A 23,972-nucleotide genomic window follows, 5' to 3' on the forward strand; every position below is an offset into this window, starting at 1 on the left:
TTCTGGGCTGGATATTCCCCACCCCTGCTTTAAGCCTTCGTGGTGATGACATCGTGGCCACCCAGCAGTCTGCAGACCACAGGTTGAGAACCACCGACATTCCAGTGTGGAGCAGTTTATAGCAGTATGCACTGTAATCATCTGCTGAAATAACCTGCTTAATGCAGAAACCATAGCATTATGACTGTTCCGTCTAGTCCCATAGATTGTACCCATGAATAAAGTTAGAATTCCATATAAAATGAGTTTTGCTTCCCTTTTTTCAGGAAGCCTGATTAAGGTTAATGTTAGGGAAAAAAACACTACTTGCTAAAATTCACCAAAGACAAATTTGAGACCAGTATGGCAAATTGTTCATGTAGCAAATATGATTGATTACATGGTCAAGCATCCCTTATCTCGGAACAAAGTAAAAAATGAAGTCCCCATGGCTATTCCTTTTTGAAAAATATACAGCTACCAATATACAACTATAATGCCAAGTTTATTAAATGAAACATTCTTATTGTACAGCATTAGTTAAATAAAACAAAATCAAAATGCCTTGAAACAAAGGTTACCTATGATTAAAAGCCTCTGCAGAATAGGCAGGTTGAGTGCATTGAGAATATCTCCAGAGAGGATATTTTATGAGCCTGGGGTAAGAAGGTTGGGATTAGTCGCTTCAGTGAATCATAATTCTTGCATATGCGGTGATGTTGGCACTGGCAAGATTTGAGTGCTGCAGGAAGACCTTTTGTGAGAGGAACCAATGGCCATCACAGGCTTCTGTGTACTGATTTGAAGAAAGGGCGGGACAGACACCTTGACAACCAGCAGTGAGTCACTGGGCATGTCAGTTTTGTGTGTCTATCCTTGAAAATACAAGAGAAGTTAAATAATTAGCATAATCTCTGCATAGAAGTCCTGACACCATAAAATGAGTGTTGCCGGGTTTTCTTGATTTTGATGATGTAGCAACTCTGATTTTTGTTGTGGTTAGTCTGCTAATTGTGAGGCCAGTACTGTTAACATCTTCATTAATGGCCTGGAAAATGGAACAGAATGCAACTTCAGTGAGTTCAGGAATGGTACTGGGCGGAGTGACTGATCTACTAGATAGTTGTGTTGCCATTCAGAGGTACCTGGACAGGTTGGAGAACTGGGCAGAGAGGTATCTCAAGTTCAACAGGGGAAATTCAGAGTGCTGCATCTGGGGAGGAATAACCTCAGGCACCAGTACAAGCTGGGGACCAACTGACTGGAAAGTAGCTCTGCAGAGAAGGACCTGGGGATCCTGGTGCACAGTAAGCTGGCCACGAGCCAGCAATATGCCCTTGTGGCAAAGAAGACAAACAATATCCTGGACTGCATTAGGAAAAGTGTTGCTGGCAAGTAGAGGGAGGTGATCCTCTACTCAGAACTGATAAGGCCACCTCTAGAGCGAGTCCAGTACAGGGCCACAAAAGGTGATTAAAGGACTGGTGCATCTGGTTCTGTAAGGCCTGTGACACAGTCCTCCACAATGTCCTTCTCTCTAGATTGAAGAGAGATGGATCTGATGGATGGATGAGGACACCAAGCTGACATATGAGGACACCAGATGACACCAAGCTGAGTGATGCAGTTGACACACCTGAGGGAAGGGATGCCATCCAGAGGGACCTGGACAAGCTTGAGAAGTGGGCCTCTGTGAACCTTACAAGGTTCAGCAAGGCCAAGGGCAAGGTCCTGCACCTGGGTCGGGGCAACCGCTGGTATCACCTCTGCTTCATTTCCCTGTCTACCTGCTTCCTCTGGTGCAAGGTCCTGAATCAGCTGAGGCTGGAGTTGACTGTGGCCATGCTCAGCTGTTACCCAGTGTGTGCTTACTGGGTAAGATGGGGAGACAAGACATTTTAGGCTGATGCAGGATTTGTGCCTGGATTAAGGAGCACCATAATTTGGATTTGTACTGGGAATAATTGAGACATGAGGATAGTGGGATTTAAATCGGGGCTTTCAAAATAGTGTGCTCATGCTCAGTGAAAGAGATTCACAGATGCCGTGAGATGATTTGCATTCAAACCCTGAGAAGAATTAGCAACTTTATGCTAAAGAGACACCTTTTTCTCTTTGGCATTCTTCCATAGGAACCCCTTTTTAAAACGAGTTGCATGAATTATAGCTCTTCTGGTGGATGATGGACCTGAACCTGCATTTACCACAATGTTGATATTTTACTGCTGAACTGCTGACTGAGGGGGAATCCTGCTCCTCCTTTGAGTGAAACCTATGTGTATTCAGATCATATTTACCAGACTGGGGTCCACAGGAGAGAGAACTCCCGGTTTTGGTTCAGTTCCCAGCTGACTCAGTCTTGCTACTTCAGCAGCTCTGTTCCTTTTCAACAGACAATTGAAGGTACAGGGACCTTAGGCACTGGGGCTTTATGTGTCTTTATGGGTAAGTGGCACCTGAGAATGGGTTTTAGCGAGGGAAGGTTTTGACTTTTATTATGTTCTGCACATTTTAATTACTTGTAGAGCAAGTCCCACAGGATTTTGCTAACAGAAATGAGTGCTAAAGAAGTTTATGTACCTGTAGTTGGATGGGGGTTTTGTGAACACCAGTCACATTTAAGTGTTGGATTTCAATTTGGCATTTGGGCTTTTAGGATCGTTTCATAAATTAGTCATTTTTGCCTGCCTGATCCTTTTCCGTTAATATAAGTGTAAGTTTCACATGCTTTTCAACAAATGCACCAAACCTTTTTCTTAGGAAATTTGTAATATACATACACACAGTTTATACCACAGTTTTTCAAGTACAGAAAGTTATGCCAGTGGGTTTTTTTCCCAGTTGTTTAAAGTCTGCACAAATTAAGAGAAGTGGTCTGAAAGGAAACTGTAATTCAATATAGCAAAGTAAGAAGTAGTCAGTACTTACAAAGGCACAATAAGCTGCAGAGGTACAAGATAGGAAACAGCAGGCTGGAAAATAATTTTTCAACAAAGAATCGGGGATATGTAATGGCTTACAAAATTAATGTGAGTCAATGCTGACAGATTTCTGCCCTTTCTGTTTTATTTTGTGTGAGCTTTATCAAAATAACGTTGCAAGGATTCTTGCACTACCCGATATTGCCGCTTGCTGGCAGCAGGAGTCTAGAAATGTATTAAGAGATTTTCTTAAGATCCAGTATTACTAAGCAACAGTACTATTATATACAAATGTAATATAGAAAAAGTACGGTTTAGGTCTGCTGAGACATCTGATTTTCTCCTGCAGAAGCATTTGAAACAGGGATAGGAAAAAAAATGAAAAAGCTATTAATTGGTATAAAAATGGGTGCATCTGTTGAAAGTGGCTCAAAGTAATTAGAAAAACAACGGAAGTATTACTTATTCAAGAACAGTTATGGTTTTGTGTTACAGTTTTGTGGTTCTGCATTCAGTGTGGAAACTCAAATGTGCAGCCTCCAAACACACTCCTAAGGTTTTGAACTGAAGCTTGTGAGGCACAAATGCTCCATACCTATGTGGGATCCACATAAACACATAAACAAAACTCATATATTGTGTTTTACTAACTATGCTTTTTATATTATTGTGAATATGTTCACTTTCCCTATTTCTGGGTGACAGAATTTTTTAATGCCTTTCTTCTAAAGCCCTTTAACACCCTCAGGTCATTGGCAATGGCATAATAGCTTTGACTTTGTAACAGGTTTAGTCTTTCTTACTCTGAATTTTCACTGCTAGGGAAGTCAGCGGCTGAAGTGCTCTGCTTTTGAAACTGAGACCTCAGTCTAACCCTTGTTAAGAAATTGTATGAGTTCTTAGGGAAGGCTTTGAGTCTTGTAGTTCATGCAAAAATTGCAAAAAAAAAAAAAAAAATATGGATGACTTCTAAAGTAAACATTGATTACATGCCTTTAGAAAAAGTTGTTCCATCCCTTTTTGTAAACATTTTTTCTAATGTTTAGATTTCAGGGAAATCAAGTAATCAAGATCTCTCTCCAGAAATAAGCCTCTGTCTAGATACCCTTATGGAGGATATAACAATGGTTCCAAAGGAACAGACACCACAAGATAGATTTCTGCATGTTTTAGAAGATTGCCAGATAACCTTCATGACCATTATTGACACAGATAACAGAGTAAAAGAACATTCCTCTAATAATGATACAGATCTTTCACCGGCATCCCCAGGGAAGATTTTCGTGGAAGCATTCAGTGAACATAGTATAGAGACTGGTGAATTTGAAATCAGTGATTTGTTGAGATCCGTCAGTGATTCTGAGAGTCTGAAAACGATAAGCCTATTACCTGACAAGTTGGAGTGTCAGGGTCATGCCTTTTCCATTGATACATCAGCAGATGAGAGCAGTGGTGCCCTGCCAGTACAGCTTGTGACAGCTCTGAATGCCTTGTCAGGATCTGTAGTACGACCTGTCACTTCTGTAGTGCCAAATAAGAGACAGCTTAACACTGAGGGAGAGCAGTTAAATTCAGAACCCAGTATTCCCCGGTTAGATGATGACCATACACAAATAACAAACGTGATTGAGCCTCAGCTTGTTACAATTCAGGTGGAAGAAATAAAAGCCTTATCAGGATCTAAATTGCAGAGGACAACAAATGAGCAAGTATACACATATTTTAATTAATATTTTAAAATCTGTGTTTATCATAAATTATTTTATAGAATAGCCAAATTACTTGGAGATGTGAATCTTAGGGAAGAATAATCTGGCATCAGTAATTTACATGTTTATTACATTTCAATTGGTTTTGTTTTAAAAGTCCAGTAGTGTTTTTCTGTTTTGATATATCCATGTTATGAAAATGGCTAAGCTTGCTGGGATGGGAAATGCTAGTAAAGTTAAATCAGTGACTGCCATGGAAGACTAGAATCAGTATGGGAATTTCAAAAACTCCTGGTCCCCTGTACATCATCTGTGTCTCACAGTCTCTCCAAGGGGAATTCCAAAACACTATTCTGTTTTTTCATTGTAGTGCACTGGCATATACTAGCCAATTTCAACTCTAGGTTCCTACCCCATCTGGTTCTGTTTTTTTCTCCAGGCTATAGTATCCTGTGTTCTGCTATCATAGTTCTCACTGCTGTAGCATACAAATGCTTTGCAAGTATCACAAAAGAAATTGTATCTATGTCCCTCCTGTAGACTAGAAAGATTACTTACAGGGATTTTTTACATGTATACTTAGAAGTGCATTTATTTTGTTTAGTTCTGCCTATGTGAGACTTACAGAAAAAATTGAGGCATGGTTTTATTGTCATGTCTTCCTGTGAAGAAGCCAGTATGTATGGATACAATATGTGAGCTTCCTTTCTGTTTTCTTCTCTTACCCTGTGCTGTTCTCTCCACAGTGTTATGTCCTGTGCTGTAAAGGTGATCTGGAATAGATCATTTGGATTCAACAACACACATGCAAAAATCTGGAGAGGAACACAAAGGGAAAGCAGTACTATAGTCTCCTTCTGTTTAGGTTATAAGGGAAAGAGAAGGACACATAGGAGATGTATGTTTATGCTATAGAGTGTAGTAGATGGCCCTTGTAAACCTGGAATCAGATTCTCAGCTTTGTGTTGACTTTGAATAATCTGGAGCTGCAAATCAATGGTCAACCATGTATTACTAGCTATTTAAGGTGGCTTTGCTTCCTCACAGTGGCATAAAGCATCTGAAGACTATGAATTAGTTTTGTCTTTTGCTGGTAGTATTAACTGAATATAACTGTATATAAAAAAATGTGCCACAAAGGTTGCTAATTTCAAGGTGCTAAAAGGTCTCTAGGCTAATTATCTCAGAACCATAGCAATTTGCAACACTCTTTCACAGAAGTGTTGATTTCTGAAATTTGTAGCACAGCTGTGTGAAACCTAATGATTAGGTTTACTCAATATTGCAGTTAAGATTGTGAAACAGGGTCCTGTGGGAATGGGGATCTTTAACCTCTTGACAATTAATAATTGATTTTAGCTTTTTTTATGCCTCCGTCTGCTGTTCTTGAAGGCAGAAAGTAGGGAGACAATTTTAGGATGAAAAAATCCCAGTTAATTTTGTAGTAGCTGGTTGTAGTCTAACAGTATATTGCTTACCTTGGCCTTTTCTCATCCTTGTTGTGGTGAAACGAGTACCCAAAAGAGGGAGAGCCCGTACTGTCCTGTAGATGCAAGCAGGATGCTGAATTGCCCATTTACTTTAATATATGTTTCCTTATAAAGCAAGTGGCTTTTTCTTCCTGTTTAAAATGTTTTCTTCTTGTTCTCTAACCCTCTTCCCATAGCAGATGCAATGCCATGGAAAGTCCTTCCTTGGTAGTTTTCTGAATGGAAATATTTGGTTTTCCCCAACTGCCATGTTAACATGCATCATCTCTTGACATGGAGGAACCACTTCTGGGAATGCAGTTCACCTCTTCAGTAGCCTCTCTGTTGAATATGGCAATTAAAAAAGCATCAAATCCTCCATTTCGGACTAACAAGTTCTCCCACATCACTGTGAAAGAATTTGTATGCATGTGTGCTGAGGGTGTGTCCTAAGAGCTTTCAGCATTACTCAAGTGTGTAATAAGCTAATGAGTACCCAGGTTTCAGCAGCTTGAGTGATACTCAGCAGCACATCACACTCACTTGACTATACCAGTGAGTAAACTCAAGTCAATCAAATTAACTGCCATATGATGATGTATCTTTAGGGTGGGATTTCTCTCTGTTAGAGATGAGCCTCTGGTATACACCAATCACTTAGGTTCCCCTTTGCACAACTTAGGACACGGTGAATCACCATCATTTCCGAAAGTAGCTCTTCCTTTTCACCAATGGTAGGGGTAACAAAGTGCATAGTGTCATCTAGATGCCTGGCTTTTAGAAGGCTGAAGGTAGGTGAAGTGAATCTCATCTGTTGTGGCTGTAGCTCAGGGGTGGTATGTCTTTAGAAAGAACTTCTCAGCTGGGAGTTACCGAACCTCAGGTGAAACATGGTTCTTGATCTTTTGCATGTTTCTAGCCTTGTGCAAGAGTGAGATAAGGTGAACTAGCTTAAGACATCTTAAACATCACTTTATTTTTTAGGACAGGAATTCATGTCTGTAGGAAACTGAAATGTCCAACCAAACAATAAGTCATATGTCCAACCAAACAACTTTCATATAGTAACGACTTCTGCTTACTGTCAGCCAGCCTAGATTTATTATTTAAGTTGTGATTCTGAGTATCCTAATTTCCTTGGCAAATTCTGCCAGGGGTACATGGTGTGGCATACTACTTCAGGAGTGCGTCTCCTATGGCAGTCTCTCATACCTGTAGAATTCTAGTTATTCACTTAAGCAACCCCTCCATTGTCTGTGAGCACACATATAATTTATAAGACAGGGTTCTTGGAGCTCTTACTTGTCTTTTTAACTGTATGCTTACCAGTTGCTTGTAATATTTCTTTTTTGTCACAGCCTGTGGGTGATCAGCAGAGAGAGAAAGAAGTAATTTCAGATTACCAGGGTGCCACTCCTAGTGAAAAGCAAACTAATGAAGGAAGTTCACATCCAGTGGAGGCTGCAGCGTGTGCATATACAGCCCAAACAACACCAAGGAAAGAGATACAGTTAAGAGAGGCCTCCTCAAGAAAGTGCAGAGATCTTGTTTCCAGTCATCGCCAAATACTAGAAGAGACTCAGCAAAGGATGTCTCACAGTGGCAGTACAACAGGGAACAAAGCTAAGGATTTTGAGTATGACAAAAGCATGCATAATAATTTTTAAATTATTGTTTTAAATTAATGTAACAAATACAGTGCATACAGAGTAGTCACTCCTCGTGAATGACTAAATGATCAAAAGGTAAAGGTTTTACCTTTTATTTAAAGATCTTAGTTTCTCTCCTGATTTACTCTTTCTTCAGTACTACCTAAGTTAGCCTATATACTTGCATGCTATTACAGATTTCCTTTTAAAATCAATTATATTCCCATTCTTAGCTCTACTATAGGCATTGATTCATATAGAGAAGAGAATATTTTTGTTGATTCTATGTAAATCTCTTGTCAGTAAAATTCAGAAATCTACTTCTAAAGACAAGCAGGATCTAGAAATCAACATATGCCAAAAAATAACTCTGAATGAGGTTAGAAAAGCTGAGCAGAGAAGAAGGAGTATGAGGATCAAAAACAAACAGAGTAAGATATTCTCTGATGTTTATCATACAGAGTATTTTTTTATTTGAACAACTACACTGGATCAATATAATTCATAACCTTTCTAATATATTGTGGCATGGATTTCTTTTAAAAAGATGGTATAAACATTCATTTTAATAAAATTATTTATGATTTCCCTCACTTGTTTAAACCTACGTAACAGTTGACTTATTTACATAAGCTCCTTAAGAATCATGAGAATTTTTTCAGGATGCAATTTTTATCAGAGTGTTATATATGAAAAAGTTAAGGTGTATTCTGAAAAGCAGAAGAAAAATGTTTTCATGCAGAGTGAAAATGTAGATCCTGATCTACATTTATATATACTTCTATAATGTAGTAGTCTGTGTGCAATATCATTCTGAGGGCAGTGCCATGCCCAAGAATTGAACTATACAAAGTGGTTTATTCTGTTTTGAATGCCTGTTGTTGTTATCCTGTCTGTTTTAAATATAGGTTTGTGGGGTCTTCACTACCACAGTCATGGAGCACTCTTTGAAGTATTTTTCCTTGCAGTGTGCTTTGTCAGAGAGAAAGATTGCTGTTTTTCATCCTTTGAAGATGCAGGCAGAGAAATTCTTTGCCTTGTAGAGGAAGTGTGTAGAATACAGAATTTCCTCACTTAAGTGCTCACTCCAGCACCTTTAAGATTGGGGTCTTACAAAGTGTTTCTTTTGTTTAAGCCTACTCAGTCTGGATTTGTCAATGCACGTACAATCATTTAAACAGCTTACAAAGTTTAGAAGTATTTGAACTGTAGCAACTGCATTATAGATCTTAGAAAATATGAATAATTCTACGTCCAATTAACAAACCTCTTTTGCAGGGTTTTCATTATTCCCGGTGAAAGCACCATTTTTATGAGATTTAAAGTTGTATGACTAACTGCTCATCTACTTCACGTTGACTTACTAGTTTTCACTCAGAAAGCTGGTGGTTTTTTTTTTTTTAGCATGATTTCTGCCAGGAGTCACACTGACTGTAGAGGTAGCTTTGTGTTAATCCAACCTGTCAAGTTTACCTCCCTTTTGCATCAGACCTAGCAATCAGGAGTCTGTGAATCATCTTGGTTTGCTAATTCACTGGAAAAACAGTCCCACAAAAAGTTTTCGTTTGGATCTGCAAACATCAGTTGTTTTGCACAAGGTCAGACACAAGGAAGGCACTAGGGAAGGCAAGGTAGAAGTGATGGGAAATAGATCCTATTGAAGTAAAGATCTAAATTCATTTAAGTGTAACATAAACCTGGACCGTTTTCTGTATATGTCTGTGAGGTTTAGTCCCTCCTGAACTGCTTGACTAGTTTAGACCAGCTTTGACTAGGGACTGCAGTATCTTAAATGATTAAGGTCTTGCAAGGCTGGACAGATAGAGAAGAGAGACTGTCCATGTGCTCAGCTGAGGGAAAGTCCTGTGTAAACCCATATCTATTAGATTCTAAAAATCTACACAGGATCAAGAACTTAATATGGTTGGAAATTAGTCTGACCTCACAGTACTATCACCATTCGCTAAACAGCAGAGAACAGCAGAGACATCAGGCTTTGTGTGTGACTACTGTAGGAGAATTATGTGTTTTAAGGTCATACTTAAAATGTCTATTTTGGACACCCAGGTGGAGTTTTAGGGCTAGTGAGCCACACCTGCTACAGCTTGTGGAGAGGAGCAGTGTATAAAGCCTGCTGTCCCAAAGTTTTTCACTAGTAGATCAATTAATGGCCTAGGCCATGCACTGTGCTTTCCTGCAGGTGATCCTCCTGTCCTTTCCTTCCTCCGTTCTTTCTTCCCTCCCTTTTTTTCAGTAGAGGCACTAGCCACGATGCTCTTTTGTGTGGTATGAAGGGATGCTGGGATGGCACTGCTGGTGAAGTACAGAACAGCTCCTCTAAGTACTGGAAATAATTTCACTCAAGATGAAAACTGTCATGAGAGCATAATGGGAGATAGTGTTTGTTTTGTAAAATAATAAACTAAAAATTAAAAATAGTATCTTTTGCATTTTATTTTTTACGTTTAGGCCTTGTATTCCCAAGCGACTGTTCACCTTTTGCTCACTGCAGAAGTGGCTGAGCTGGTTGTGAAGTAATGGGGAAAAGTAATCTGAGGGAGCTAATCTCAATGACTATCCTAGTGTAAATACTCCTTGGTTATGAAGTGAAGGTTTTAAAACACAAATGAGTACAAAAGAACTGCTGGTAAATTTGACTTTTAAAAAGATAGATTATTGTATAACTGACTAGCTATTGAAATACTTGTACTGTAATAAATTGTAACCTAGAATAGCAGTTTTATCATCCAGTAGAAAAAAATGCACTTTGCAAAAATATCATTAAAAAGGGAAAAGTCTAATCTTAACATGCTCTTACGAAGACATGTTCCTGTGTGTTGAATTTCAGTTGGAGTTTTGTTACGGAATTCACTATGGCAAGTTTTATTTAATGATATTATTATTTAATTGGTAATGTGTTTTTTGAGATGTTAATTTCTGCTAGATTGAATGAACGTTTTTTCTTCAGAAAGCCTGTTCATTTACTGTAATGCAAAGTGAAGCCAAAATAAGAGAGGAAAGATATCTTTCTGTTCAACAGATCTTTTACATTACTTTTCAGGACAAGAAGCCTTTGGTAGGAATTCTGTAAAACCTGCTTGCCATGTTTCACTTTCAACAATCAATAGGAGGAATAAGTATGGTGAGACCTTACTGCATAAAGCTGTTACTCATCAAGATGTAGACCTTGTACGTAACATAATAAAAGCCGGTGGAAATGTAAATGTTCAGGATTATGCTGGTAAGTTGCAACTGTATTAAAATACTATTTTCAGAACAAGTGTCTACCTATAACTAATAAAAGTGCATAGTATAAGTTTGTGCACTGGACAAGACTGTAGGTTTGTGACCAGTCAGTAGATTATTAAATTTTTATTGGTTCAACTTGGTAATTGTTCATGAGAAAATACATAGACCTATGTATAAAAGTATATTAAAGAAAATTTTGTGGAAAAAGTAAGCACTTAAAAAATTGCAAAGTGATGCAATTAAGCCTTAACCTTAATTCAAGAATGTTGTGCATGCTTATCACAAAACAGTCCCTTAATTAAATAATCAATATAAAGTTTTTTAAAGATTTCTTTTTTGGTCCATTTCAGTGACCAACTTGACATGCCAAGATTTAGATTTTCCAATTTAATTTTTCAGGGACTCTGATTTTACCCCTTGCACCTTAAAGGAAGTTGTAGCTTCATAATTTAGCACTGCTTTTATTTTGTAAAGTTGTGAGTGCTTGGTGTTTTGCATTTTCACTTGGGCACCAAAAAAACCCAATGACAAATAGCGGCCAGATGTGAATGTTTCGATTGAGGCAATCCATCTTACCTATGTGTGATACTGTCTTGTCACAGACATTGCCACACCCAAAAGTATCAGTTGGTGGTTTCAGATGTAGGACTGTTCCCTATTTTGCAGTTCTCTGTCTCATGCATTAGACTCTTACAAACTTCCATAACAAAAGAGAAAATGGTTTCACAGACAGCTGGCTCATTTAGTAGAAAATGGTAATTGATTCTTAGAGTCTTTCCCTCCTGTGCAGTGACTAGGATTTCACAACTGTTCCATGGGAACAAATAAAAAGTGTTCTGCTGTTAAAGGCTATTGCATAATGCAGGCATTTAACAGACCAAAATTAAGGTAGAAATTCTCTGTCTTCTGCAATATATTGCGATAGATTGGGTCAGCAGCAATTTTCAGACTTATATAGCATAGGACTCTGGCACTTGAGCTAACAGAGTGATTCATAATGTGTGTTAACTTGTACTAGAGGTAGATGAGAAAACATTTTGCTGGTGGTTTTCAAAGCTACCTGCTGACAACAGAGAATCTGGTAGTGTGGGTTCAGCTGCAGCCTCTGTGGGCAAGTTTACTAAAGTGCCCTGGTTCCAGTTTTTGGCCTCACAGCTGCTTCGTTTTTCTGCTTTTTGCATGTTTTGCCAGGCCGCTGTTTCTTCATCCCCTGGCCTCTGGCTGCTATTTTCTGATGTAAAAGGAGCACAATTGCACAAAATACATTTTAGTTGAACTCCTTGAAAAGATGAGAGGCTGACCTGGCCCCATTTCTTTCTTTTTTGGTGAGGGAGGTGTAATGAGAAAGAAGTAGGGTTGCCAGACCTGTGCCGTTCTGAAACACACTTCCATCTCACTTTCTCTGGGAATAATTGTTCTAATTATTCTGCCTTTTTCTCTTCCTTTAAAGTCCTCCACCAGTGATTATCCATATATTAGGCTAGTATTTTTCCCTATTTCTGTGCTACAGTACTCTACTTCAGTACTTTCTTGAGTTCTTGGATTCTTTGGGGGTTTTTTAAAGTTTTTTATTTCCTGGACATCAGCATGTAGGATAGGAACAGCATGGTAGAGATACTATCTGTGCTTTCAGATTGAGTCTTAATTCACAGTGTCTTGAGGCAGCTGCAAAACAGTTGCAATGAGGCTTGTGTTTCTCCTTGGTCTGGAGCATGCACGGTGTCCTTGGAGGATCATGTTGCTAAACTTGAATGATCATCAGCTGAACATGTTGCAGGTTCAATTTTTCAGGGGCTTATTAGTATATCAGAGGATACTTTTTACTGAGAGAGAAATAGGTCCTTTCCCCTAAGTTAACCTTTTTTTATCCTCCCCTTAACAGATTTCAAGGTTTTGCTCCAGAATATGGAGTTACTAGAGTTTCTTAGTGAAATAGGCTCTATAAAATGCAAGTAAAATGTTTTACAGGTGATACTGTTAAATAACATTCATCTTGAAGTACTGTCAACATTAGGCAATGTAGTTAAAACTTAGTTGAGTTTCAGGCGTTCGGAGATAAAGCCTAGTAGCACAAAATTTTTGGACAACCTGATGCAACATCCTGTGCCCATAATAAACCCAATTCTATACAAGTATACAATATTCTGGATTGGGTGGTGTATAAGAGAGCCTCAAGGGTTTCTCTTTCCAATGAAAAGAAGATAATTTTGGTTAATGGAAGCAGAACAGTCTCAATAAGAACAGTCTCTTATTAGTATGTGAATTAGGTTGAGACAACCTTCTGAGAATGGGAGATGGTTGAAGAGTAAGGCTGTCCATCAAAATGATATTCTGGAGGGCATGCTGGTTTAAGAGCTGGAAGATAGGAAATGGAAGATCCTCTGTCTTTTTCCCTTTTCTCAGCGTACAAAAAACTGTCACATAACGAATGTTTTAAGGAGCTGATGCAAGGCTATGCTAAACCCAGTTCAAAGGCTTACATTCCATCTTTTATTTTTCCTCAACACCTCCTTCATGGAGTAGCATTGTTCTGTGGGTCATGAAGATCATATATCTTGGTTTATTCCATATAGCTGGGAATGGATATAGAATTTTAGTAAGATTTTTTTTCATTGCTTGCTTTGGACACTTGAACCATTCTTGGATAGTGTTAAAAACAATTTTTGTTTGACAGTAAAGACTCCAGGTCTTTATTCTGTCTCTTCTTTCTGACTTTCCCTCTTCAGCACGGCTATGTAAATAAGAGTGCCATGAAAAATTGTCTTGTTCTTAAAATAGCATATACATTTTATTCAGAGAGAAATTATGAAGATGGGGGTGGAATAATTTTTATTCTCATCTTTCATGACAGAACTATAAAATCTAAAACTAACATTGTTACAGCGGCACCTGGTTCTTCAGTAAGTGCAAATTTTTACAAAAGAATGAGCTCTCCCAACCCTTGTGACCTTTTCATAAACATTTCTTCATGCAAGTTATTGTAAAATGCATCAGTTTTTACCTTTTCAGTATACTCTCTGAAGTACTTATCAAATAGACAACCTAAAACTGAGATAAATTTTTATGAATTATTTCACCCAGATGTGAAATAATTTCTTTTTCGTAGGCTGGACTGCACTACATAAAGCAAGTGTGAAAGGCTTTTATGGAATAGCAAATGAGCTTTTGAAAGCAGGAGCTGATGTTAATGCTAGAGGAAATGAACAAATAACACCATTGCAAGATGCAGTTGAAGAAGGCCACTATAAGGTATATTCCAAAATGAACAAAAATTATGGTTTAGGAATAGAAATTATTGTGGTTGGGTCCAGAAGGTCACATAATCTTTTTACATGTGGCTGGTCTTTTCAGATTATGGGTAAATTCAGGAGCTTGGAAGTCCTTTGTGCCCAATTTCTGTTCAGACCATTCCATGATTTACAAGATTTGTCCAAAAGCAGAAATTAATTCTTTTTCTAACTGTTTGGGATAGTGGCTGAAGTACTGAGGAGTAGATTGCTACTGTTTAATACTACTAGTTTCACATATTTTGTAATTGTCTTGCAGAATAATTTATGACCTGAGCAGTCTTACGGAGCTTTAATGACTGTTTTATGATTTAGTACACATGCATGTATGGTGTGTAGTGACAGCTGCACACAGGCATTTTTTTGTGTATTAACACATAGCATGGAGAGTTACGAAGTCATTACTTTATATTTTGTATGGTCTTAAACAGAAAGTCAACTGAATAGTCATTGTGAATTAATTCTAAGTTTTGTTGCCAAATACTGTGGTTTCATAAGCCTATGTCTGAATTGTGGATCCTCTTTCAGTCAGGCATTGGTTCCCTCTGCCTGTCTGTTTGTGCATGTTCCTAGGGTGGCCCAGATTTATGTAGGAGTTCTGTATGTCCCTTTTACCTGCTTCCTGTTTCTTTCTCTAGAAGTGCACATATGCTGCCTAACATTTATTGATTTCCAAGATTTTTAAAATTTTTTTGTGGGGTGTAATAAGTTTTGTCCCTAAATATTTGCTCTCTTTCTGTTTCACAACTGAGAGAAGACTTAATGTGCTTCTCCCCAAGTCTCCCTGGAGGAAAGAGGAAGGGTAGGCTTTTGGTTAATAATTTTCTCTGAGACTTGATAGCCCCAAGGTTGGTTTTGAGCTTGTCGATCACACTTGCAGATTCATGAAATCTGAGTTCTGTGAAAGTACCTAAGACACCATGTCCATGGATATGCATGAAGGACTCTGCATCTCCACAAGTAATATTTAGGGCTCAGCAACTTGAATGTTATTGAAAGAACAATGATCTCAGCTAGGTCACTTGGGGCACACCAACATCGTTCAGCACAGAGCTGTGTTAGAGTCATGTGAGCTGGTATATCCACAGGGTAGCGCTGTATTTACTCAGGAATGGTATAGTTGTATCACTGCAGTGGTCTGTCAAGGCTTTATTTTTGTTGCTTCTGATGAGCAACAAAATAGTGATAATGATTCAGTAATACGACTTTTGGTAACATGGTATTTGAATCTCTTTATTTCAAAGCTACCTTCTCTGTGTGAAGTTATTATTGTAGATTGGAGCACACCTTTTGACTGCTTTATCCCTGTCTGCGCTTGTGATACGGCAAAATTGATTTCTTATTTCAGAAGAATGATAATTATACAAAAGACTTCCTAATAGTACGGTTAAGGGGGACTGCATGCAAGTGTGATGTGTAGTAAAGATCTCATTAAGGAAGAATTTATCATTGGAAAAATCCATAGGTTTGGGACAACATGTTGAGCCCAAGAGGGTTTTTGCTGTGAATTAAAACCTTTTTTATTTGCTCTGTTGTTAGTAGAATGTACGAACTGAGAAAACTTCAGTAGCAATTTTCTCAGCAGCAATGTGATTAGAAGTAATGAGGTACTTATGACACATGGGTGAAGGATGTGAGTTATCAGTCTGAACTGATAACATGCTGAAGAGAGAAAGGCAGAGGTGCAAGTAAAACCACGCTAGTGCTGGAATAAGATTGCAGGGTTACCCACAGAAAGGAAATAATCAGATTGTAATTTTCTCATGTCTTGACAAAGTATTCTGCAGAGGTAGATGGAACATTTTGCTAAAGTGATAATTTCTTGAGTAACAACAGAATCAGACTTTATAGAATATTTGTATAGAATTATTGAATTATAGAATTATTGTATAGAAATCATAATGTTGGTAGGCCCATCTGAGTGAGTTTCATTTGACTAGGTGTATGTTGTGCATTTGAAATACCTGTCAAAGCTTCCCTCTGCAGTCACAGGAGTCACAATAGACACACCAAGAACACAATTTATCTTTTCCTAAATAGATAAGCCAATTTATAGCCTAAAATCACCTGTTATTTTCCACCAATTAAGAGCTATGGGGGGGATGAATCCTACCCAATATTCTGGGAGGCCTTGGCTTAATGACATCAGGTTAATAACTGGAATGAATTTATAAAAATGAAAATAATAAGACTATAGGATAATGGTGCATCTAGGGGATTGTTTGGGGTATATTAACTAGAATAGAGAGCAATAATTTGTCATAGACCTTAGATTTGGTTTTAGTTGATCATGTTGTGGAGTATAAGAGACAGAAGCCTGTATGAGGAAGGAGTATGGAAAATACTGTCAAAAAAGAAACAATGTGAAAAACTTATTTTTTTAGGTGGCAGAGTTATTACTTTGGTATGGAGCTGATCCCTTATTAAAAGATGAGATGGGAAGATGTGCATTTGAAGAAGTTTCTGACTCGTCTATGAGGAAACTGCTTAAAAGCTATTTAGCAAAATCCAGAAGAAATTCACTATCAGGTAGGAGAGAATTATTCTGACATATCACCACTGAATGCAGAAATTCAGGACATCTGTTGCACTATGTTTCCTTAATTGTTGCTAGTAATTCCATGGGCTTTGCTGTCTGATGTCCAAGTATCAGTGAGCACTCCTTACCCAGCACAGTTGCTGTACATTGGCATATGTATAAAAGATAATGATGTCCAGCTTTTTCTTGGGCTGAAGCTACCTTTAAATTTGAAATGAAAGTGTGAAGCACAATAGTTGTTGCTTATCTAAATGTAAGATGGGGCATGGCTGGACTTGCTGGTAGTTGAGGTGTGGCTTAGAGTCAGGGATAAAATTTGGTTCTAAACTGGCATAGAGGCTGAATTTTGAAGGATCTGTAAGATTAAAAATGAAGGATCTAGGATTAGATCTACATCTTATGGGTTGCCAAGCCTTAACTGCTAGTGTTAGGTCTGGGACTAGGGTAGCTATTACAACAGGTAATAGCTAGTGAGTTTGCAAGAGGTTGGTAGGTGAATATTTTGGCTAAGGCAAGTGTTGGATCTTGTACAGCCTTAGGAACTAAGGTTCAGAAGAGGCTGCTTGGTCAGGGGCAGGTACAAGGTAAGCCTTGATTAGAGTTAGAATTAGGACTGTTGGACACCATAGGCCTATGTGGGCTGTGTGGCATGTTTCTGGAAGGAGTCCGCAGCCCTCGGACTGTTATCCATTATTGCTCATCCATGTGGGTGGTGATGAAGATGCAACTTTAGTCCAAGGGCAATCAGAAGAGACTTCAGGGCCTTGGGACAGCTGGTAAAGGAATCTGGCACACAGGTAATTTTTGCCTCTATCCTTCCAGTTGTGGACAGCAACATTGGAAGAAACAGACAGACCCAGTCTATTAATGCATGGTTCTGTGGCTGGTGTCACCACCACAATTTTGGGTTTTTCGATAATGGGATGGTCTACAGTCAAGCCTACTGGGGTTGGATGGGGTTCAGCTTTTTCAAAAGGGGGAGGAGGTTCTTTGCTCACGAACTAGAGGGGCTCATTGACAGAGCTTTAAACTAGACTTGAAGGGGGAGGGGGATAATATCAGGCTTGGCTGTGACAAGCTGTGGGATGACACACCAAGGTTAGAGGGATGGAGTGCTAGTGAGGGCCTGTGATGGGTTTATGTGTGTGGTGGGGATTTTTGGTAGCGAGGGAGGGAGCCACAGTGGTGGCCCCTGTAAGAAGCTTCTCGAAGCTCCCTCAGCTCCAAGTCAGACCTGCCTTTGTGCCAAGGCTGAGCCAATTAGCAATGGTGGCTGCACCTCTGATAACATGTTTAAGAAGGGGAACTTGGCAGGAGGAGTAGGAGCTGTGAGGAGGAGTTGTGAGGAGGACACCTATGCAAACACAGAGGTCAGTGGAAAAAAGGAGGAGGAAGCGGGGGGAGGTGCACTGGAGCAGAGACCCCCTTGCAGACTGGGGTGAGAGGGCAGGCTGTCCCCCTGCACCCATGGAGGTCATTGGTGGAGCAGCCTGTGGAGGACCCCATACTGGCACAGGTGACTGCACCTGAAGAATGCCAGGACTTTATGGGAAGAAACCCCCACTGTTATAGTTCGGTGCTGGGAGGACTGCAACATGTGGGAGGGACCCACGCTGGAGCATCTTGGGAAGAGTTGCGTCCCATGCAAGGGACTTAAGTCAGAGAAAGTTTGTGGAGGACTGTTTCCCGTGAGAGGGATGTCACACTGGAGCAGGGGAAGAATGTGAAGATTCCTCCACCTGAGGAGGAAGGAGCAGCGAGTCTGACCATAACCCCATTCCCTGCCCCCCTGTGCTGCTGAGGGGGAGAAGGTAGAGAAATCTGGAGCAAAACTGAGCCTGGGGAAAAAGGGAGGGATGGCGGAAGGTGTTTTTAAGATGTGGTAATGCTTCTCACTGTCCTACTCTGTCTGTTAAGTAGTGTTGTTGTTGTTAGTGTTTGAATTAAATTGATGGGTTTTTTTCTTCCCCTAAGGAGCCTGTCTTTTGCCCATGACTGTAATGGGCAAGTCACCCCTCCCTGTCCTTTTCTCGATTCCTGAGCCTTTTGCTTTATTTTGTCCTTCCCATTCCTGAGTGGGAAGGGGTGGGTGAGCAGCTGCATGGTGCTCAGTTGCCCTCTGGGCTCAAACCACAACAGGGCTCTCAGCCTATTGCTCTGAGACATGCTGGGTACACTGGAGCATGCATGAAGTCTTAGGGAGATGAGCCAGGGGCTCCTGAGGTAGTAGGAGCCATCAGGGAAACACCAGGGAAATACCTCAAAGGAATTAAGGTGTGTTCAGCTGAAAAGGTGACATGGCCAACAGCCCAGCTGAAGTACCTCTACACCAATGCACCCAGCATGGGCAACAAACAGGAGGAGCTGGAAGCCACCATGCTGCTAGAAAGCTATGACCTTGTTGCCATTACTGAAACTTGGTGGGATTCCAGTGACTGGAGTGTGGCTGTGGATGGTACAGGCTGTTCAGAAGGGACAGGTAAGGAAGGAGGGGTGGAAAGGTTGCCCTCTCTCAAGAAATGGATAGATTGTGAAGAGCTGTCTCTGAAGAACAGCCACAAGCAGATTGAAAGCTTATGTGTAAGAATTAGAGACTGAGGCAACAAAGGGAACCTCATGGCTGGTGTCTACTACAGGCCACCTGATCAAGGGGAGCCTATTGGCAAAGCCTTCATATTCCAGCTACAGGACACATTGTGCTCGCAGGCTGTCACACTGCTGGGGGACTTCAACCACCCAGGCATCTGCAGAAAAAGTAGCACAGCGAACTGTAGGCAATCCAGGAGACTCCTGGAGTGCATTGAGGATAACTTCTTAAGCCAGGTAATAGACAGCCCTACCAGAGGGGATGCAATACTGGATCTGATGGTCACCAACACAAGTGAGCTAATCGGTGATGTCAAGATTGGAGGCAGTCTGGGCTGCAGTGATCATGGATTGATGGAGTTTGCAGTCCCAAGGGATGTGGGTCAGGTGAAGAGTAGAGTCAGGATCCTGAATTTTAGAAAAGCAAAGTTGCAGCTGTTCAAGGAGTTAATCAATAGGACCCCCTGGGAAACTGCCCTCAGGACAAGGGAACAGTGATCTTTAAGGGTGCTTTCCATAGAGCGCCAGACCTCTTGGTCCTCAGGTGTAAGACATCAGAGAAGGAAGGCAAGAAGCCAGTATGCATGGGTCAAGACCTGCTGGTCAAAGTGAAGGGCAAGAAGGGAATGCACAGGCAGTGGGAGCAGGGACAGGATTCCTGGGAAGAGTATAGGGATGCTGCCCAGTTGTGTAGGGATGGGGTCAGGAAGACCAAAGTGTGGCTAGAGCTGAACTTGGCAAGGGATGCAAAGAATGATAAGGGCTTCTGTGGGTATGTCAGCCAGGAAAAGAAGGTCAAAGAAAATGTACCCACTCCAATGAACACAACTGGCAAACTAGTAACAATGGATGAGGAGAAGACTGAGGTACTCAACAACTTTTTGGCCTTAGTCTTCACTGGCAACCTTGCTTCCCACACCTCTTTGAGTGGATGGACTGCAAGACAGGGACTGGAGGAGCAAAGTCCCTCCCCCAGTAAGAGAAGATCAGGTTTGTGACTACCTGAGGAACCTGAATGTACGCAGTACATAAGTCTACAGGACCTGAAAAGATGCATCCCAGAGTCCTGAGGGAATTGGCAGATGTAGTTGCCAAGCCACTCTCCATGATATTTGAAAAGTCACGGCAGTCAGGTGAATTCCTCAGTGACTGGAAAAAGGGAAACATTGCACCCATTTTTAAAAAGGGCAGAAAGGAGATCTGTCAGCCTCACCTCTGTACCTGGGAAGATCATGGAACAGATCCTCCTAGAAGCTGTGCTGAGGCGCATGGAGGACAGGGAGGTGACTTTAGACAGCCAGCATGGCTTCACCAAGGGCAAGTTCTGCCTGACCATCCTAGTGGCCTTCTGTGATGGAGTGACTACATCAGTGGACAAAGGAAGAGCTACAGATGTCATCTATATGGACTTCCGTAAGGCCTTTGACACAGTCCCCCACAACTCCTTCTCTCTAAATTGGAGAGAGATGGATTTGATGGGTGGACTGTTCAGTGGATGAGGAATTGGTTTGATGGTTGCATTGAGAGGGTAGTGGTTAATGGCTCAATGTCTGGATGGAGATCAGTGACAAGTGGTGTCATTCAGGGGTCTGTACTGGGACCAGTACTGTCTAATATCATCATCAATGGCATAGACAGTGGGATCGAGTACACCCTCAGCAAATTTGCAGATGACACCAAGCTGAGTGGTGCAGTTGACACGCCTGAGGGACAGGATGCCATCCAGAGGGACCTGGACAATCTTGAGAAGTGGGTCCATGTGAACCTCAGAAGGTTCAACAAGGCCAAGTGCAAGGTCCTGCACCTGGGTTGGGGTAACCCCCAGTATCAATACAGGCTGGGGGATGAAGGGATTGAGAGCAGCCCTGCGGAGAAGGACTTGGTGGTACCAGTGGATGAAAAGCTGGACATGAGCCAGCAGTGTGTGCTCACAGCCCAGAAAACCAACCATATCCTGGGCTGCATCAAGAGAAGTGTGGCCAGCAGGTCGAGGTTTAGAGTCAGGGCAGCAAATTTGAAGCCAGAGTTACTGACTTCAAGTGTGAGTGAAATCAAGGTTAATGGTACTGTATGAGATTAGCGTGACAGCAACTGCTGTGTTTCGGAGGTCCCATGATTAGAGGTTAGGTCTGCAGCCACCAAAGGTCATCTAGATATTCTGAGCCTTACAAAGATTGGTGGGCTAAAAATATATTCAAAATTATTGTTTGGATTAAGGTTTCGCTTAATCAGTGCTCAACAGCTGGGCCATTGGGCTTAATTCAGGACTAAGACTGGCAGGATACAGTGGACTAACAGTGATCCTAAGGCTAGCATTAACATCTGACATGCCAGATTCCCTGAAGTGGTGGAGAAAGAGTTGCCATGCTATGAAATGCCTGTTAAATTTAAGTCTGGTTCCAGTGTGGGTTGTTGGGTGAATCTTAGGGATGGGGTTGGGGTTCATATTGCAGTACAAAATAACAAAGGGTCATGAGCTAGATTTTTTTCAATATGGTGTAGCTAGTCTAGATTTGGCCAGAAATAAATGCATAGAGTTGCATGGATTAAGTAAGTAATTAATATCTTGGGTAAGATCTAGGTAGCTGCTATACTCTCTTTATGCCATTTTGCCAGCAGAGAGGGTAGCTGGAAAGCTAAAACAAACCACTAGCAAGGTACTGAATTGATGCTGGGGAATATCCCTGCCAGTTTTAACACCAATGACTTGGCTTTAGTGATTCCATCCCTTTCCCTGCCCAAGAACACTGTACAGGAAAAAATGTAAGCTAGGCTATCATCACACCATCACTGGCTTCAGAAAAGTCTCTTGGGGATCAGGGAAGCCTGTTAGAAGTTAGGGAGATGTAGTAACTCCTCTTAAGTTTTAAAAATAATTGCTCAGGTCACTAATCTTTAAAAAAAATTTGAAAGTCTCACCTGTCCTGGTTTGCACAAGATGCCATCTGCAACAAAGATCAGCCTCTAGGATTTTACTATATGTTTTATATGTTGATATTTTTTAGTTTCTAATAAAACTCTTACGGCTTGATAATTTTTCTGGATAGCTAAATGTGGTAAGTACTGTTATACACAAGGTTGTGGACACAAGGTGGTATGTATGTAGAGAATTATGGTCTCTCTTCAATTCTAATTTCTTTCTGTCTTCCATTTTCATTTCAGGTGGAGGTGATTCAAAGAATATGTTACATACTCAAAGTGTGGAGGATACAAACCTGCACCAGGTATATCTTTACAAAGAATCTTGATGTTAATTTGATGCTGAACTATTGAGGGCTTGCTAGCAGTCTTCAGGAAACCAAAGCAGACAACTATTTCTGAAATATGTTTCAAAATCAGCACATAATGTACTAGATGCTTCATACCCAGGAGGGACTGAAACAGTGTGATACTCAATATTACACCAATTCTTTGGCAAGCAGTTGCTAATCCTTACTGGTACTTGGGATAGGTTGCAGCCTCATGAAGATGCAAGACAGAGACAATCAGCTGCCTCTCATGGACAGTGCTTCTTGCTGAGTTTTTGCAAGTGCTGTAGAGGTAATTTACAACAAGCATGGTATATCGGTACATCTTTGTACTTGGAGAAACCTGACTGAAACTGCAAGATACTGAGCAGTAGGGTAGCTGCCTCTTGCTTTTATGTAGTAGGTTGTATTCAGTTTCAATAGGAAGGGGTTAGGGAGCCACTGTATTGCACAGGGGTTCCACAGTTATGCTGTGAGATCTCAGTAAGATGTGGGAGCTAGTGCCTCACATGGAGACAAGACACGGTGGTCAATCACTTGGATCATAGTTTGTTTGCATATAGCACAACAGCTTTTGGCATTAAAAGCTGCACTGTCACCCTCTCGTTTTCTCCCGTTTGAACAGTGATATCTGAAACATAAAATGCAGTGTGCACACACACTTTATTCTTGTTCCTTGAAGTTTTACATAGTTACGGTAACTGTTCCTGTTACTCACAGTAGTGCAGTCTACAGTGTCCTTAGAAATGTTACACTATAACAGCATCCATGGTGTATAGTCTGAGATTACACTTTAAAACATTAGTTGATTGATGAAGGATATTTTCCAAGTAGAAGGTGTTGTGAACTTTTAATTGGGAAAACCTGTTACCATGGCTGTGTAACTGTTGATTTCAGTGGTTGTGTGAGTTGCTGCAGTGTTTGTGTTCTGGTTCTATCTCCAGATACAAAGTAATCAACAGGATAATTCCAGTTAGTCATTGGCCTTTGGAGCAGTTTTATTGTGATTTTGCCATGAGTTAATTCTGCATGGTTTTGCTGTGTTATTTCCTTTTCTTTATAATTTCCTAGAATCATTGCAGACAGGTTTGCTAGAAATGCGAAACTGTAGATCTGGTATATGACCACAGAAGCAGTGTAGTTTTAATTCTTTAAAGGCAGAGCACTAATTCAAAACCAGTTCAATTTTCATAAATAAATAAAAGTGTAAAGCACTTCAGTAGTATTTATCATTGAATTTCACTCATTAAGTTTTACATTTCTATACACGTATTTCTTAGTTCCTTAATTTCTTTGTCCTGCTGTCTTAAAAAGCTGCACAGGCAGAGGATATCAG

At 40.4% G+C, this 23,972-nt stretch overlaps 2 protein-coding genes across 2 annotated transcripts in view; both read left to right on the forward strand.

Annotated features, from left to right (window-relative positions):
* ANKRD31 (ankyrin repeat domain 31) overlaps positions 1 to 23,972 on the forward strand; it is a 71,027-nt gene that overhangs the window by 10,392 nt on the left and 36,663 nt on the right. The window contains exons 7-12 of the mRNA XM_074812036.1: positions 7,437 to 7,714; positions 8,031 to 8,158; positions 10,789 to 10,968; positions 14,083 to 14,225; positions 16,648 to 16,792; positions 22,551 to 22,612. Of these exons, the coding sequence (XP_074668137.1) occupies positions 7,437 to 7,714; positions 8,031 to 8,158; positions 10,789 to 10,968; positions 14,083 to 14,225; positions 16,648 to 16,792; positions 22,551 to 22,612 (936 nt within the window). The remainder of the gene's footprint in view (positions 1 to 7,436; positions 7,715 to 8,030; positions 8,159 to 10,788; positions 10,969 to 14,082; positions 14,226 to 16,647; positions 16,793 to 22,550; positions 22,613 to 23,972) is intronic.
* LOC141918446 (uncharacterized) lies at positions 3,835 to 4,630 on the forward strand. The gene has a single exon (XM_074812963.1). It carries the CDS (start codon positions 4,010 to 4,012, stop codon positions 4,628 to 4,630), a length of 621 nt encoding a protein of 206 aa, XP_074669064.1. The 5' UTR covers positions 3,835 to 4,009.

Source organism: Strix aluco, chromosome Z (assembly GCF_031877795.1).
Source record: "Strix aluco isolate bStrAlu1 chromosome Z, bStrAlu1.hap1, whole genome shotgun sequence".
Classification (NCBI taxonomy): Eukaryota; Metazoa; Chordata; class Aves; order Strigiformes; family Strigidae; genus Strix; species Strix aluco.

Coding starts and splice junctions, on each gene's coding strand:
- LOC141918446 (XM_074812963.1), top strand. CDS start 4,010: ATGGAGGATATAACAATGGTTCCAAAGGAACAGACACCACAAGATAGA.